Consider the following 17,109-nt stretch of genomic DNA (forward strand, 5'->3'; position numbering starts at 1 on the left):
TCTTTTACTACTATGATCCTATGACAACAGAAATATTAACAGGTGAAGGCATTGGAAACAAATACAACATATTCTGCGACATCTGCCAATCCAAAACTTTCACGGAACACAAGGCTGAAGGAAGAATGGTCTAGGGACAGTCACGGAACAGTGAAATGGGAATCAGAAGATCTGGCTTCCCCACTCCCCTAAGATCACAAACAAGTTGCAGCCTGTTTCCCCATCTGAAAAATGCGGATATTAAGCCTTACTGACCTTTCTAAAGTGCTTTGAGATTCTCAGGTGCTGTAAGTGCCAAGTATTATTAATCAGTGAGATTTTCAAAGGCACAAAGGGCAGTTAGTTGCCCAACTCCTACTGAAAAGCCAGTGGGACATGGGTACCTGACTTTTATTTGGGCTTTGGAAAATCTCCCACATAAAGTTTAAGAGATAGGCTTAGCCTTGTTCTACAAACAAGCAAAGTAACTCCATTCACTTCACTGTCATCTTCACCGGTGTACCCTGGGAGCTTTTCATAAGCAGATGCAGGGATGACAGGCATTTGTTGTTTGATTGAATACGCCCCATTAGTACGTTGGAAAGTAATCAGCTATACCCATTACTGGCTTGTTCAGTCTCTTATGGCTTCTTGTATCCCAGGCGCATGGCAAGAGGAAAGCCTCTTTAATAGCTTCCCTTCCTCTTCTCCTGCATTTGTCTTTGGCCCAGAGACAATTTCCTGCTTTAAAATGTGATGCATACAAAGAAATAGCACTTCAATGCAACCTGAATGTTAGAATCCATAGATAGAAGAAAATGGAGCTTTACTGGAGGGGGAAGGAGAGGATTGTATTATGCAGAAAACCAAGCCCTGCAATCCCATGTTCCTCTCTGAAATCCAAAGAGAATAGATAAGCAGCATATCTGAAATTAATTACTGTAAAATCCAACTGGACTGTCGTCCCCGCCTCCATCTCCCCCTCTCCAAAAGCCTTCACTGAACTTTCTGTGCTGTGTGTATATTTTCTTAAAGTCACCAGGGCCAAAACAGTACAGCTGAAGTCAAAGAAAGTGCAGAGAAGTTTTTGTGTGTGGGTACAATAGTTCCTTAAGAGCATGCCCTCCCTCTCCCCCCGTCTCTAATGAAGGTTTGGTGTCTGTCCACAAAAAACAAACATCAATCAGGCAACAGGCTGTTCCTTTCCCCCTGTTGCTGGTCTGAAATAACAGTCATCCCCCCGCTGGGCTGAGAACACCACTTCCCTGTCCAGCACACATACGGAAGAATAGAGGAGGGAAGAAAACTCGCTCTTAGGTGCCAGAATACACTGTGAGCTGTGCTTTTTGGAGCCAGAGAAAACTTTGGCACACAACAGCTTTTGCTTTCCTCCATCCCATTGGGCACATTAATTATTTAATAGTCGGCTTGCGAATGGAGGTGGGGGGGGGGGGGGGGTAGAGGAACACAAAGATCTCTCACCTTCTCCCCACCTAGCAGAATGTGTGTATGTGTCTCACTATCAGACAAGACAGAAGGCTGCTTAGAGCTTTCTGACAAGGACCCCCTTGTTGGCTTGTGACAACAGCAGCTTTTGACAGCATGCGACAGCATCTGGAGCAAACGAGTTACGGAGCAGGGAAAAAACAACTGCCCTGTGTGTGCTCCTTAAGGAAGCCAACATTTTCATGCATTATAATTGGAGGGGGGCTGGTGTGTTTATCCTGGATTTCAAAGAACTTGGAAGTGGAGATGCAACCCCACGGCTTATGGTTTGCAATAGTGGTCATCTGCATCAAAAAGTTATTTAACGTGTTTTGCAGCAGTGTCATGTAACATTTTTGGGAGTGTGTGGAGAGGGGAGGTAATTAAGTCTAATTTGGACACAGATGACTCGCAGATGTTAAGAATCTTTTGGATCAACAGCTCTTCTGGCACCATGGAATCCATAACCTTGATTGCTAGCTGAGTAAGAAAGAGCTGGCAGCTCCTGCCTGTGTGTAGGAGAATCATAGCGCTGCCAGTCAATACTTCAGCGACGACAAAATCAGAGCGATCATATTAAAATATGGGAGGGGGGAAATTCAAATAGAATCCGAGCCTTTCCCCTTTGCAGAACTTCTAATACTGCCTGATGGGAAAACCCTCCCAAATCACAACGCACCAACTCTGTTTATTTAAAATTAACACACTGTGGTGGGAGAGTCTGGTCACGAGCACGGTAGGGTAAGCCTGCCAGCAGCAACAGACGCAGATTCAGCGAGAAGCAGCTTGACACAGGGGCACCTGGGTGGCATGTTTAGTAAAGGCCCACAGGAAATGATGCAGAAAAAGAAGGTTATCGTAGCTGCCTCCATTCAGTGACGGAAATGTTTGCAGCAGGCATGGGTTTGAACCAAAAACCTGGATCCAATGCTCCCGAATTACTGGGGCTGTTGGGGTGTTTCCAAATTCAGATTTTGCAGTACGGGCGGATCTGAAAGCAATATAGGTCCCTGAAGAAAAAGTGAGCAGCGCAAACAATTCAGTACTTTTAACTGCACCAGGGCTCACCTCCAGACCTTAGTGTAATTTAAAGCAGCTCTAAATTACGCCTGGCTGCAGTGCCCTGCAATGAGCCTTTATGCTGCTGGAATGGCACAAAGGGGCCAGAGTGTGGGACAGGATCTGGCCTCTAACACAGAAGCCTTCCAACCAAAATGTCCAGTGTGCCCACAGAATTGGTTATAAAAAGTATCAAATAATCTACTTTACCGTGTCCATTCAATCAATCAGTACAGATTTTAACTATCACATTCTAGCTGTCTGTTTCGGGTTTCTATCTAGCTTTAATCGCTGGTTCAATACTAAAAATAACAACGTTCAATGTTCACACAATTGTTAAGCTCATTCAATCAGGATGCTTTGTAGGACCCCCACCCCTGGAGCCCATCACTAGTTTTTGGAGAAGGCCAGCCACATAAAAGGTCAACTGAACAAAGCCAGCCCTTCAATTTGGAAGCCAAGCCCCATAGAACAGAAAGAACTAAAATGCTGCCTATTTGCCTGGATGAGGTTGGCCCTCTCCTATCAACCGTGCTTTGTGGACAGGTTCCCAGGGTGCAGGTTTATTTTTAGCAGCTTGGCGTACAAATAGCAACCCATTGCAAAGCCTGTTGAACTTTAATCTCAATCTAATTTGGTTGGTGCTGCCTGCTTCTAAATTTCTTCCTCATCTGTCCCAAACCAAGTCACAGGAGAAAGGAATCAAGTGCCAGAACGGACAAGCCGTCCCCTTTAGGAGACACTGTCAGGCTGCCATGAGCAGGAAACACAGTCCCTCAGTACTGGATCATCAGTGAATGCAAACAGATGCATACGCAGTGAGCAGAGACTACAGCAGCAGATGCAGTTTCATAGATGTCTGGCTACCACCAAACCATGTGAGCTGAGATCTAAATAGCCTTCCTTATGCAAAATGAAAGAGAGAATGAAACTGAAGGAAACTGGCAATTACATAATTTTACTTCTTTTCCAGCCCACTCACCTGTCATTGGGTGGCTCTGGGCTTGCACATGAAAGATACAAGCAGCAAGATGCATGCATACACAAAGCCGTTTTCATTTAATTAGATAAAAATTCCAATGTTAATGCCTGGATGGATTGGACCAGCAGAGCTGGCTTTTTTCAGGGGTCCCGGAACATGTGAACTATCACTACACAATATCTTAAAAATACAGTTTTTCACCATGCTGAAAACCTCCCCTTAATTCCAGTAGTGCAACTACTACAAACAAGGTTACTTTCAGCACCTATGGCTGGGGAGGAGTGGGAAGGGGGTTATAAAACCAACAGTGGGAGTAATGATATGATGTTTTTAAAATAACATTTCTTTAACCCAACCAAGATGCAGGGACTGTGATGGTGACGGGCCTATCATTTAACAATACTAGTAAATGTACTTTTTCTATCTGAGCTTTCTTTGATTTGTAGCTCACCCTGCTCTTACATTTCAACAGAGCAAAAAGTTCATGCCCATTTCACTGGAGAAAGAGATCCACAAGTCTATTTCCTTATGGATAAGCCCTATAGCATTTATTAGTGATTAAACCAATAGGTTTCTTCAGAAACATAATAAGGGGTCTATAAAAATTAGTCTAAAAACCCTTAAATTGAATGAAGGATGAGAAACTTTCCACAAGCTTTGGAACCATCCTACAGAATCCCATAGCAGGAATATGATTCTCTAATAAGCTCTACAAGACAGTTTTTAAAACCCTTATAGAAAGCTTATATTCCTATTAACTTCTGTAGGACTTTTCCATAAAGTGCATTAAAATGAATGGAGCTGGAGATAGAGAGTTAAATGCTAAACAGCACAAACACTGGCCAAGTTTAAAAACAGTCATTGTGAAGAACAGGACAAAAAACAAACAAAAAAAATACCAGGTCAAATTCCAGTCTCAGCTATACTGCTATAAATCCAAGTGAGGTCAACGGCATTACTATGGGTTTACACTGGAGTAACTGAGAACAGATTCTAGCCCACAGTCCACAGGAAAAGTCTGAGTTATGAGTGGTGGGGAGGGGAGGGAAGACCTGGTGCTGCAATTCATCTGACCAGCTGAGGAACAGCATTAAAAGATTCTGCAGGGAACAGTATCCAGCCCTTGTTAACCAGAACGGGGCGGCTGGGGGAGAGGGAGAGGACGACAGAGAGAGAGGGAGAGTGTGTGCGTGTCTAGGATGACTTAAAGGAGAAATAAAGTGGCAGGAACCTTCAAGGCTTGAAGGATGCCCCCCTCAATATTGCCTCATTCCCTCGGGATAGGACAGGCCAGGCTGCTGTTCGTGATTCAGAGATTTACACATTTCAAATGAAGCTAATATGAAAATCAATTACCGAAACATACAGCACGTCAACTCCAGAACTGCTGTGGAGAATGAACTATTACTGCTTGCCACACAGATTGATCAGGATAGCAAGCATCCTGCTCACCAACCTCATGCCCTGTGCCTCCCCAGATTAGGAGGGGGCCTTAAATCTCCAGGGGGAAGGGGCGAAGCAGCAGCTTGCTAATGGTATTCTCTGCTCATGATGAAGACCCTGTTGCTGGAGGTCGGTGACTCACTGGGAATTACAGACCACACCAGCTTTGTGCACAAAAGAGCAACCAGATCCATTTGCAATTAAAGAACACACGGTGGTCTCATTGATCACTTTCATTGATTGCTCAGAGGGAAACGCAGGATGACCTCAGGGTCAGTTCCAGCTTCCCCCATGCACCCACCTCCTTACCCTCCTGCTGACTTGTCAAATTACTTGCCAATTGTCGGTCTGGCCTCTGCTATGCTAGTGACCTGCAGGAAGCACACAGTTACTGTGTCTGCAGGATTCCCTAATGAGCTATTATACAACCCAGGACAGCTTAATATTGGTCACCTGTCAAACTGCTTCTCCCAAATAGAAGTATGAAGCATGAGGGTGGAGAGGAACAGAGAAAGGAACATCAGAGAGCTATAAAAAGATCATAAACACATGGTGCAGCACGCAGAGAGAATGCACACACATTGTATCAAGGCAGTACAGAAGGATGACACTATTTTACTAGGAACAGATCTGAATTGGATCAGGACTTTCCTCAGAAGGCCAAAAGCATTCATACCCGACACATTGGTTCCAGACAGTCTCACCCTGATTAGGCACTAGTTAATGTAAAGGGGCATGGTGGATTTAGACCCAACATTTAGTTTTCTGGTTAACAAAAGCTTTACAAAATTTAATACAAATAGTGTTTTCAAAGTTAAAAAAAATATCATGGAAAAAATTATTAAAATGGATATTGTGTTTGGCTGGCAGTGCTTGGATTTAAACATTAGCACCCTATTAATAGGTCAGAATCAGAACGGGAAATCAACTGGGAACAATAGCGGAAACTGACCTGTTTGTTTTTTCATTGCCCCACCAGAGAGAAATGCAAGAAGTAACCAAACAGAGGAAAGGATGCAAAGAATACCTGATTTTTAAAAAAATCTTTTAGTTTCAGTAATTTGTTACTAGTAGCCAGTAGGAATTATTTTTTTAAATGTATGATTTATAATCTGATGGTCTCTTTAGCTACTTTTACATGAACTCGGAAAGTTAAAATGTGCCTAGTGAATCACTACAGTTTATGTATGAATATGCCAGTTATATTTTCTTTGCTGTTAAAAGTTTTTTTTATTTTAAATAAAAACTATAATTAAAGAAAATAAACCATCCTTTTCATAACATTTATACAACCAGACTTTGTTTATTTTATTTTTCTTGGTAAGGCTCTGCGTGCAGTTAGCTCGCCATAATAGTTAACAAAGCTGCATTTAAAATTTAAAATATTTAAGGAAATGAACAAATCCTGCGGAGGAAGGGCAGTCGAGCAAATAGACTTTTACATTACCCTAGGCAATTGTGTGTGCGCGCATGTGTATGTGTCTCTCTGTCTCTACTCCAAAAATATATCCATGGCTTGTATGCTTTAAATCAAAAAGCAATTTCAGTCTGTAATACTCAAATAAATAATTAAACACGTTTTATCTCTCACAGTATTGCTTCTATTCATTCCAATCCCACTGACAGGAACACAGCTACAAACCCCCATAACCTTAAAACAGCAAAACAACACACATGACACCAACCAGCAGGCCTAGAAATGTTTGTAATTCAACTTTTCACCTCTTGGCTGTAGCCCGACAGTACAAAGGAAGCTTTATCCTGACAGACTACAGTGGAGGTGGCTGTCTTAAGTGACCAGGGGATGGGGGTGGGGAGAAATGGTACTAGCAGAATCTGCCTACTTGTGTTAGACAACAGTAAATTTGTGTCGATATTAAAATCATAAATTGCCCTTCTTCGTAGCCCACTCGCCTGACGACATTTCTGGATGATGTAAGTCGAGCTTTACTAAGCTAATTGAACAGTGGCGGTTGGAAAATGGTCTCTTCCATGTTATTGTGACATTTTCCTTGGACCCACTATAGAGAGAGATCACGGTGTAGACAGCTATTAAATAAGCCTTGCATACACCCCCCCACCTCCGCGCAGATGCATTATCAGTTATAAAGAGACTGCAGAGTGCCTTCCAGCGCCTGAGCAATGCAAGGATTCCTGTAGAACCCCACTCTTAACGGCTGTTATTCTTACTCTGTTTTCAAAAAATGTAACTAAGTAGCTCTGACCTGTGGGATTGTCATGGTTACCTAGATGGTTTTGGAAAAAACAAGAGTCCTCCTTCTTTCTAGACCACTATATATTATATATGCATGCACATTCAAGGAAGCCCGATTGTAGGGTGACCAGAGAGCAACTGTAAAAAATCGGGACGGGGGTGGGGGGTAATAGGAGCCTATAAAAGAAAAAGACCGAAAAATCAGGACGGTGCCTATAAAATTGGGACATCTGGTCACCCTACCCGATAGCTAATGTATTAATTAATCCAAGGAGTGGTTAGATTAGATTAGAAATTTTAGAGAAGGAAAGAGGCAGGAGGCCACAGATGGTTCAGGTCCTGGATCCAACTATATCCCAGATCCTGGTGTGTCCCCAGTATTGCCACCCCAAAGCATTCAAAAATTGTAAGATGGGCTTAAAAATGAGGTTTTCAAACATAATACATATGAGGTTCTTTTTAACTTCCATCTGGTTTTTGAGTGTTTGGTGGAGTGTCACATTATCAAACTTTTCTTTATAACCAAGCAAGCTAGAAACTTACTATTTTTAAAAATCAAAATAGTGTCTCATGTAATCACAAGACTCCAGGAGCCGGGGCTTTAAAAACACCAAATAATGTGAGATTTGTGACAAAAGAGTTGAGAATACTGGTGGGGAGAGGCTTTATGAGCAGTCTGGCCATCTAGTGCATATTAAGTGCTATACTACTAGTAATGCTTCTGTTAAAAGATTTCCTTCCTTGCCTGTTATTAACGTGGCCTCTCATTTGCAGATGTGGCTCTAAATCATCATCTTTAAATTCAGTCTGCAAACATAATTGGACTAGGTTTAACAGGCATCATAGAAAAAAATGCTGACTCTGGAATTTCATCAAAGCCTGGGTACATTACAAAATGGGAAACAGGAAGTTGGAGGAATCAGTGGCAGAGCCCTTATTATCTGTATTCTTGGCTCTTCCATTGAATTGGTGTATGACTATGAACAAGTTTACTACACTTCTCTGGGCCTCAGTTTACACACACACACACACACACACACACACACACACTTCTGCTACATACCTCCCTGAAAAGGGTATTGGGAGACTTACTTAATGCCTATAGATCACATCAAGATCTTCTGGTGAAAAGCTCTATAGTGTATTATTACTATTACCTAGTAGCACCTAGAGATGTCAAGTGAAATTGGGGCCCCAATGGAAAAGGCTTTATATAATCACATAATAAGAGACAGTCTCTGTCCCAAAGAGTTTACAACAAAAACAAAACGAAAAGTGGGAGCAGAAAGAGATGAAGTGACTTGTCCAAGGTGTCACAGCATATCAGTGGCAAAGCTGGGATAGAACCCAGGTCTCCTGAGTCCCAGTTCAGTGCCTTATCCATTAGATAACAACGCCTCACAACGGTGTAAAGCATCTTACTTCAAGAGCAGCCCTGCTAGGGCTGGTTTCCAATTCACTGGCTCACACAGACTCTCTCAGCAAAGAAACCATCTGTTTCCAACCCTGGTCCCTCACCCCACCCCAGCTCCCACCCCCTCTTGCAATAATAAGCATCAGTTTTTAACAGCATGTCCTACTCTGGAGATTTTGTATTTCTAGCTTCTAAAATGATTTAGTGTGACAGTTTAGTGCAGAAGGAAAAAAAACAAGAAAAGAAAAAAGAGAAGAGAAAAAGGAGAGACAGTCCCCTTAAGGCAACAATATTATGCAGCACTGATCTCAGAGGAACAGGGGTTCTTTTTTCTGGTTCAGATGCGCTCGTCAGGACTCTGAGTTGTCTTTTAACAAGAAATCTCTCTTGCTGGCCCATGGCACACTTCTGTGGTCAAGAGGACAAAATATAAAAGAAGGAAACTTCAAAGAATTATAAATTGCATTAATCCACGGGAGCGGGTGGTCATGGTGCATCCCAGGGCTGACAATTATGGCCTGCGTGCCAAGCAACCCTCTTGTCAAAGGGTTAAGGCACAGACTGTATGCTTTAGAGCTTTGGGGACACGTACAGTTCACGATGAAAGAGAGCACTTCAGAGTTCTATGCCTATATGTTCAATGAAAAGTTAGAGCGTATGGTAAGCATTTTTTTAACTCCAGGAAAAAAATGGATAAAAGAAAAACAAAAACAAAGCGATTTTTACTTATTATTACAGTGAGAACAATGCTTTATATACTATACTCTCCATAAAACCTCTCAACAAAGAATCTCAAAGCACTTTATGAACATTAATTAATTAAGTCTACCAACATGCTGGTGTGGCAAGTATTATCCCTCATTTTGTAGATGTGGAAACTGAGGCACAGATGTTAAGTGATCACCCAGCAAGTACGTAGCACAGCTGGACAAAGATCTTAGGAATGTGGCTTCCCAGTCAGGTACTCGATGAGTCAGACAACATTGCCTGCCTAATTCAAAGTTTGGGCCTGAGCCCAGCAGATGTTGAGCACCTACAGCTCATATTGACTTCCTAACCATCCCTGATGGCTGTTCCGGGCCCTGTCCAAAGTTGTGGTGCTGCGCTCAGTCTGGTTCCTCATGGATAGGTGGTCATCTTACAAAACCACATCTGGCAACCTTGCTGGAAGCTTTGGAAGAGGTGCCAAGGATTCAGTGCACAATGACACTGAATTCCCACTTCGCTTCTACAAGTTATAGCTCCAGGTCAGGACTGAAGCACATTGGCAGGAGTTAGTATGGAGAGCTTGCACTGAAGCTGCCCATGCGCCGCTTGCTCTGCGGATAGAGGATTTCACTCTTCAGGACCATTAACCTGGAACCTTTCACCAGCATTAAATCCACTGAAGAAACATCTATTTTAAGAAGCCCATTCATACTGCAGTACTCCCAGTGGCTGAGGAAGGAGCTAGGTTCAAGAGAGAACTCAGATCTCCACAAATTTTCTCAGCATTAGGATCTCGGTTTCAAGGCTTTTGGTAATAAAAGCTCTCCTTGTTCCTCTGGCACCTTACTGGTTATCTCACTGAAAGAAATGGCACAGGGCTGGCACTGCATGGACTAGTACCACTGGGGATCACCAAGAAGAAAAGCCTTTAGGATATCTGCACGTAGCATGGGGCATAATCATTTCCCTCCAATGAAATGGGAACAAGGGACTTGCCTAAAAGTGAATCAGTAGTTGCAGTGAGTGCACCAGGATAGCCTTAAAAAACTCAACACCCCAAATGTCAATACACCAGTCAGATTGAGGTCCCTTTAGGTGTTTAATGGGCAAATGCTCCTCTGGCCTGCTGCAGGCTGACAGACAAATCTGAATTTGTATCAGAAGCTCTTGCTCTTTTTCCTCTTTTCAGTCTCTCCTATCCCTCTGGCTAGCATGGAGCTTTGATCTAGCTTGCCTTTGCACTTTGGTTTTTCGGGTCCCTCCAAGCTCCCCGCCCATCCCTGACTGGCTGGGAGAACCCTGCATGAAAAGAACAGGCTATCAGACCAAATGGGCCTCAATGCTTTTTATTTTTAATTACTATTTCTTGTATAGGGTGTTTAATCTCTCTCTCGCTCTCTCTCCAGGAAGCTCAAAGTCCTCTAATTCAGTCTATTTCACAGCTGTGACCACTGAGGTCACTTTGGGTCAAGACACCTCCTCTCCCCTGCATAATGGCAAATGTTCCAGGGAAGCTAACTGTTACATAGTACATCTGTTGTCACACATCAACTTGTGTCAAAAGAGGGGCACAGCAGCAATGGCCTTCTGTTGTAAGGAGGTGAAGACAAATGTAACACAGGGAACATTAAACAAAAGATTCAGCATCTAAGACCTTTTGAGAAGGTAAGCAGCGTGGTAAAAAGTTACATTTTACAACTATTCCAGACATGGAAAAGTAAAAGTTGCCCATCTTAATACTTCATTGCATTGTTAATCTGTTGGTAAACTAGAATGATATTAATAAATTCACTGCACCAAATGCATCCTTCATGTAATTCTATAAAAGTCAATGGTGTTACACCAAGAATGAATCTGACATACTGTGTTTAACACCCCACCCCCCAAAAAACAACAGTCATGGAAAAAAGGCCAACAATGCAGACAACATAGAACTTGCTAACTAAGAAATTAACCTCTACAGAATTCTGGATGATTGTCAAGAAGAAAAAATGGAATGATAATATATTAAAATAAAAACTTTACTGAGAATTTATAAGCAGTGAGTGCATAAAGTGGTCTGAAAAAAGAGGGCGCTCTCCCATAATTTGAGCAGCACAAGCTTTGGCAAAACAATGCTTGAAGTGCATCCCCTCAGTGACCTGGCTTGATTTTTAATTATTGCTTTTTGCTGGACCTGTAATCCCTTGCAATGCCCCCTCCCCCCAACTGAAGCACAGATTTTCAAAGAAGGGCACAATGTGAATGCCCGCAAAAGGAGTGTGTACTCGTTACACCATTTATGCGTGCAAATCAGGAAACTGTGTGTTTAACTAATCATTTGTCTGCAAAATTGCTGACACCTTTGAAAACTTAGGACTTAAGTCAATTTTGGTATCTTATTAATGGAGTTTGAAATATCAGTCCTTGAAGGTCACCTTCTCTCTGCCCATATGGCATCACAAAGGCTTCATCATTTAACAGTGCCCTTAATTTGCATATGAGAGAGATAAAACTCTGGTGTAATCACATAGCAGGACTTGTAAAATTAACCAGCGTCAGAATTTAGTGCCGTTCAAGCTTCTCCATATAGATCTACCAATGCTACTCAGCCTGACCTTGCAATACAACTGCTATGCTATGCCATGCCAATCCTAAGGTAGTCCTGAGCAGAGTCTGCCCACACAGTCTCAGTCTTTGGCAAACAGCATGGTAGACATGTGTCTACTCCAAGATCTATGCAGAAGCTAAAGATGAGCCACAAAATTCATATCTGGATTGAAACTTTCCCAAAGCCTGGTGATATCTGGATCCATGGCAAAATAAACGGTAATAATTTTCAGCTGCAGTGATGTAAACACCAGTGAGTAGATGACTCCAAGCTGTCAAGTTCACTGCCATCGGCACATGATGGAGAGCAATCTGAAAACTCATGTTGCCGAGTGGCTCTGAGATATCAAGGTGAAAAAAACCATCAGACTTCAATTAACTGCAGGAGCCAAAAAGCTGCTGACACTTGAATGTAATCCTCTAAACTAGATCACTGGGCCACATTTTCACTCGTGCTCCTGGAGTTTTGTTTTGTTTTTGAGAGTGAGCGAGCTCTATGGGATTTGGGCTTACCAAGGTTTGGCACCTAAGGTACACAATAGGGTGGAGAGATGACAAATGGTGTCTGTCCCCCTTCCCCGCAGTCCTTTGCTATTTTTTTCTGATGAAACTGCATAATTTTGTGAAAACATCTGCAAATGTACTAATGTCACACACTCACCATCAGTTTTCACATTTACCATTTAAAGTTTGCAGGACTTGGAAGGAAAGAATTTCTAGCACTTACAGCCTCTAAAAAAGCCGGCCCAGTGGTGCCTGGAACCAGCCTGAGACACACACAACAAGTAATAACCAAAAAGCCTTTCCTTGGCTAGCTCCTATTCCTATACAGTAGTGAGGTATACGAGTCCCCTCTTGGTCCTCTTGAAATAACCTTTTCACGCTATAATTTCTTATTAATGAGCCTCATTTTCCCCCTACAAGGCATTTGTGTCTCCCTAGTAGTCATTATTGCTCTGAAATGGTTTTTATTCTGTAGTTCAATACAAGGAACACTGCAGAACAGCGTTACTTACTGGCAGTGTATACAAAGCCATAATGTCAGCCTTCTTGCACGACAGAGCAGAGCCATTCATAGCATAATGCTTTCAATTGTACACAACACTCTTCTCTACAAGGCTGTTCCTTAAATATTTTTTGTCCACAGCATTCAACCAAGAGTGAGATTATCCAAAGGAAGCTGAGCAACAAGCCAGAGTAGCCTTGTATGACCGACAGACAGTAAAGGGAGGGCGTGGTATATTTAAAAATGTATTACTACAATTCCCAAAGGAAATCTGAACAGGCCACGTCTCTTAGCAACACCCAGTGTGGATCACAGGTAACTCTCATTAATACTAATGGGAGCTATGGGTTAGAATCCTGCAATATACTGAGCACCTTAAAATTCACTTTGGAGGATTGAGACCTACAGATATAAATGTTCTGTACTCTGGTGGGTGAAAAGATATTTGAAACCTTGAGAGAATAATATAGATACACAAATATTCCTTAGTTTTTTTTAAAAAAATGAAGATTTGCTTGTGGCAGCTCTGCTATAGTTAAAGTTGATTCCTGCTTCATCAACAAGCCCTCTCGTTAAGACATTTGCTACAAATCTACCATCTGGAAGGGGAAAAAAACCCAGCCTCATCCTAATACAAGGTGGCTGTGAAAATTAACATAACCATTGCAATCCTGTGACAATGTGAGGTTGTTCTTTTTGACAACACTACGGGGCAAGATTGCAGTCACTGGCTTCCTGTTAAATTCAATTCCTGTTACACACACAAGGTTTTTGGTAGTTTCATACACTGAAGGAGTTTCTTCTAACGGTAAGATAAGAAAAGGAAAGTGTTTTTCCAAAGCACCTACCTTTATTTGCTGCAGGGGAAAACAGCTTCTCGGAGCCTAAAGAAGCCTGAAAACAAAACAGAAAGAGGGTTACTGATTCTAAAAGAGAATATAGGAGTCTCTACCAAAAATACACAGTCCTTACAGAACGAATCAATCATCATAACTGCAGTTACACACTGCACCTGGAGGGTGCAATGTTGTGCTATTTAAGAATAAGCAGGAGTCTTGAGCAGAGGAAAGAAAAGCACATAAAAGCACTGTCCTGTTCTCACTCAAGTACATCCTCCTGTCTCTTTTATTCAGGCACCCATACAACACACAAGCTATTTTATTCATGATTCTTCATATGAAAATACAAATGAATTGGCTATCAAGCTGAAGTAACAACATTTCAAAGTCTCTCTTGTTGAAAATAAACCTCTTCTCTTACTGAATACACAAATCGTAGTTGTGTAGTGACAGTGCAAGCTACGGCTATATTCATCTGCACAAATAGAGGTGTTACATATATCATACCAAATCACAGACACAGCTGCTATGCATGGAGCTGGTTATGAAACAAAGCAACTTCTTTCTATAGGAAGCCTGTCGCTTCGTAAACGGGGCTGCGTTATACTATTTGAACTTCATCATACTGTACTTGTGCTCCTCACAGCTCTGGGAAGTAGTTAAGAAATCCAATTAACCTAAACCTTGTAAACAGCTTCATGATAATCGGGGTCACTGTGTTGCAACCAGGATGATAATGACAGACATTTAAAAAACCCTTCATGGTAAATAAAGCTTTTATTAGCTAATTTGATGACTTTTTTCCAGCTATCAAAGTACGTCTACTTCAGCATAAACAAATTTATCGTTTATCACTAGCTGATTATTATCTGGTCAATAAAGGGTCCATAGAGAATGACAAGCTAATTTTTGGACAGGTGGGCATTATCAACATGTTACTAATCTCAGTGTGATAATTAACGATATCTTCTCCAAGTTTGCATCAAACTGAATAAAAATGTGATACAGAGAGAAAAAAGCTGGAGAAGCTAAATATATATATATAAACCAACCCCAACACTGCTTTAAAAAATAATTAATTCAACTCAGGGCTGAACTAAGTTGATTTTCTTTTTGATTTTACTCTAAGGTGCCCTGGGAGGTTTGCATGATAAGTGTGCTATGACGTGTATTGCGCTGCTACATATTTTAGACAGCGATTTAGAAAGAGACAGTAAAAATGCAGGAAGATCCGCAGCAGATATACAACTCTACCCTGATATAACGCTGTCCTTGGGAGCCAAAAAATCTTACTGTGTTATAGGTGAAACTGCGTTATATCGAACTTGCTTTGATCCGCCGGAGTGCGCAGCCCCGCCTCCTAGAGTGCTGCTTTACAGCGCTATATCTGGATTCGTGTTATATCGGGGTAGAGGTGTAATAAGAAAGAAGAAAGAGTCATCTCTACCACTATTATTTCTAAGGAACACAAAGTCACAATCTGGAGTGATCATATTGAATGCTATAAAAAATAGAGAGGGAAGACAACATGAAACAATGCTGAGGTTGAGACATCAACCCACAAAATAAGCAAGGAAATTCTGACTTGAGCCTGCCTCTTCAGTCTTGGTGTGTATGGTCACGGCATACCTTCTATCAAAATGATCCAAGATGATGGACCAAATTCTTCCTTGAATTACACTTGTATCACCTTTGCTGCATGGGTGAAGCTGAGGGCAGAATTTACTCCTTGACTTTGGCTAGTTATTTACTGCTACACAGTAATGCTGCAATGGCAGCAGTGTATAAAATAGTTTAGAGCCAGCTCTGAATTTATTATCCATGAGTAAGACCTTCTTCCATATATTGTCAAACAACATCCACCACCATCAGACAGAAAATAGGAATGCATCTGAATCAAAACCCTGCGTCTACACACGAGGATGTTTGAAATTTGGGCTGAATATTGTAGCTCAGTCACTTCTCCTAAAACCAACAACTTACATACATCTATGATTTGGCCTCAAAGCGCTTCATAAACTTTAGGCAACATCATGATCCCTGGAGGTGGGTAAATAATATTACCCCACTTTACAGATAGGGAAACTGACAAAAAGAAGCCACTGACTTGCAGCAAGTCGGCACCAGAGCCAAGAATCTTGAAGCTCAAGTCCCTGCTCCAACCATAAGGATGGCACCTTTCCACAGAATTCAGCAAAGAACAATGATACGGACTCTCACTGTCGCCAGAAAATCATCAGCTAAAGAGCTCATCAATATAGTTTAAAATGACGCCAGAATTTAAGAGAAACAAGCAAGAAATTTCAGGGTTAAAGAGCAAATATAAGACCTGTGGATTAAGACAAGGAGAATGACACAGAAAAACAAGCTTTAACATTCAAGAGTCAGCATTTACAGAACAGGGTTTTCAGCACCACAGCCACAGTTTATAGACATAAACCTTCATACCTAGTGTTTACATTAAGTTTGCATGAATTTATAGAGAGCTTTGTCTCCAGATCAGTACTGTTTTTGGCTTAAGGGCCATTTCTGAAACGCCTCCACTACAGTTTATTCAAGGAATTACTCTAAAGTCAGTGAGGAAGTTGGGGAAGGCAGACATGAGACAGAATTTGAATACATCATTCAATTCCATTACTCACCCTTTAAAGAAAATGGACACAAAAAACCTATGGATTTGAGCAAGCCACTAATGAGTGCAAAAATCTAGCAAACCAAAGCATATGCTAAAGCAATTGCCCTCCCACATTTTCTGCTGTTTCAAGCAATTAATTTGCATATGTTTCAGAAGGAATTTAAAAAAAAAAAAAAAAAAAGCGGAATTCCTCCCCTGAGAGCAATTCAGCCAGTTAAGAGCCCTTTACATGGATGGCTCAAGCCATTCAGGAATTCATGTGTGTGAGTGTTTGGTTTAGGAGCATGAAGCTAAGGGATTTCCTTTCTTCCTCTCCCTACTCACCTGAAGCAAAGTCTTAGGAACGGGGGAGGACAGTCACGGGGTTACAGAGCAAAATGATTTGTGTACCCCTGGAGTCTTTTGCTCCTTACCAGATTTTATTTTCATCACTGGATGATGCAGGCAGACATTCTCAGCCTGAAGCCTACAGACTGAAGACACTTTTAGTCTTGCTTGTGCATTTGGTGCTTGTCCTCCTCTTAACTACTCTTCTCTTTCATTTGCACTGGATACAGCACAGCCAGAGGAAGATATGTTTTATTAAAGCTGTCGCATTGGTAAGACCTCTTTCTCTAGGAGATAGAGTGCTCTATATTTTTCATGTGTTGCACACTTTTTCCCTGACTCTCTTTCCCCAAAATAAGCATGCACGTGCGCAAACACACAATTTCACAGGATAGTAAAGCGTCTTCAAGGTGGTTCACACAGCTGAA

The 17,109-nt window shown here is 41.7% G+C and overlaps 1 protein-coding gene across 21 annotated transcripts in view; it reads right to left on the bottom strand.

Annotated features, from left to right (window-relative positions):
- FBRSL1 (fibrosin like 1) overlaps positions 1 to 17,109 on the bottom strand; it is a 717,289-nt gene that overhangs the window by 53,659 nt on the left and 646,521 nt on the right. For all 21 annotated transcript variants that reach the window (XM_065568032.1, XM_065568038.1, XM_065568033.1 and 18 more), the window contains one exon: positions 13,729 to 13,774. In XM_065568032.1, the coding sequence (XP_065424104.1) occupies positions 13,729 to 13,774 (46 nt within the window). The remainder of the gene's footprint in view (positions 1 to 13,728; positions 13,775 to 17,109) is intronic.

The sequence above is a fragment of the Chrysemys picta genome, chromosome 15 (genome assembly GCF_011386835.1).
Source record: "Chrysemys picta bellii isolate R12L10 chromosome 15, ASM1138683v2, whole genome shotgun sequence".
Taxonomy (NCBI): Eukaryota; Metazoa; Chordata; order Testudines; family Emydidae; genus Chrysemys; species Chrysemys picta.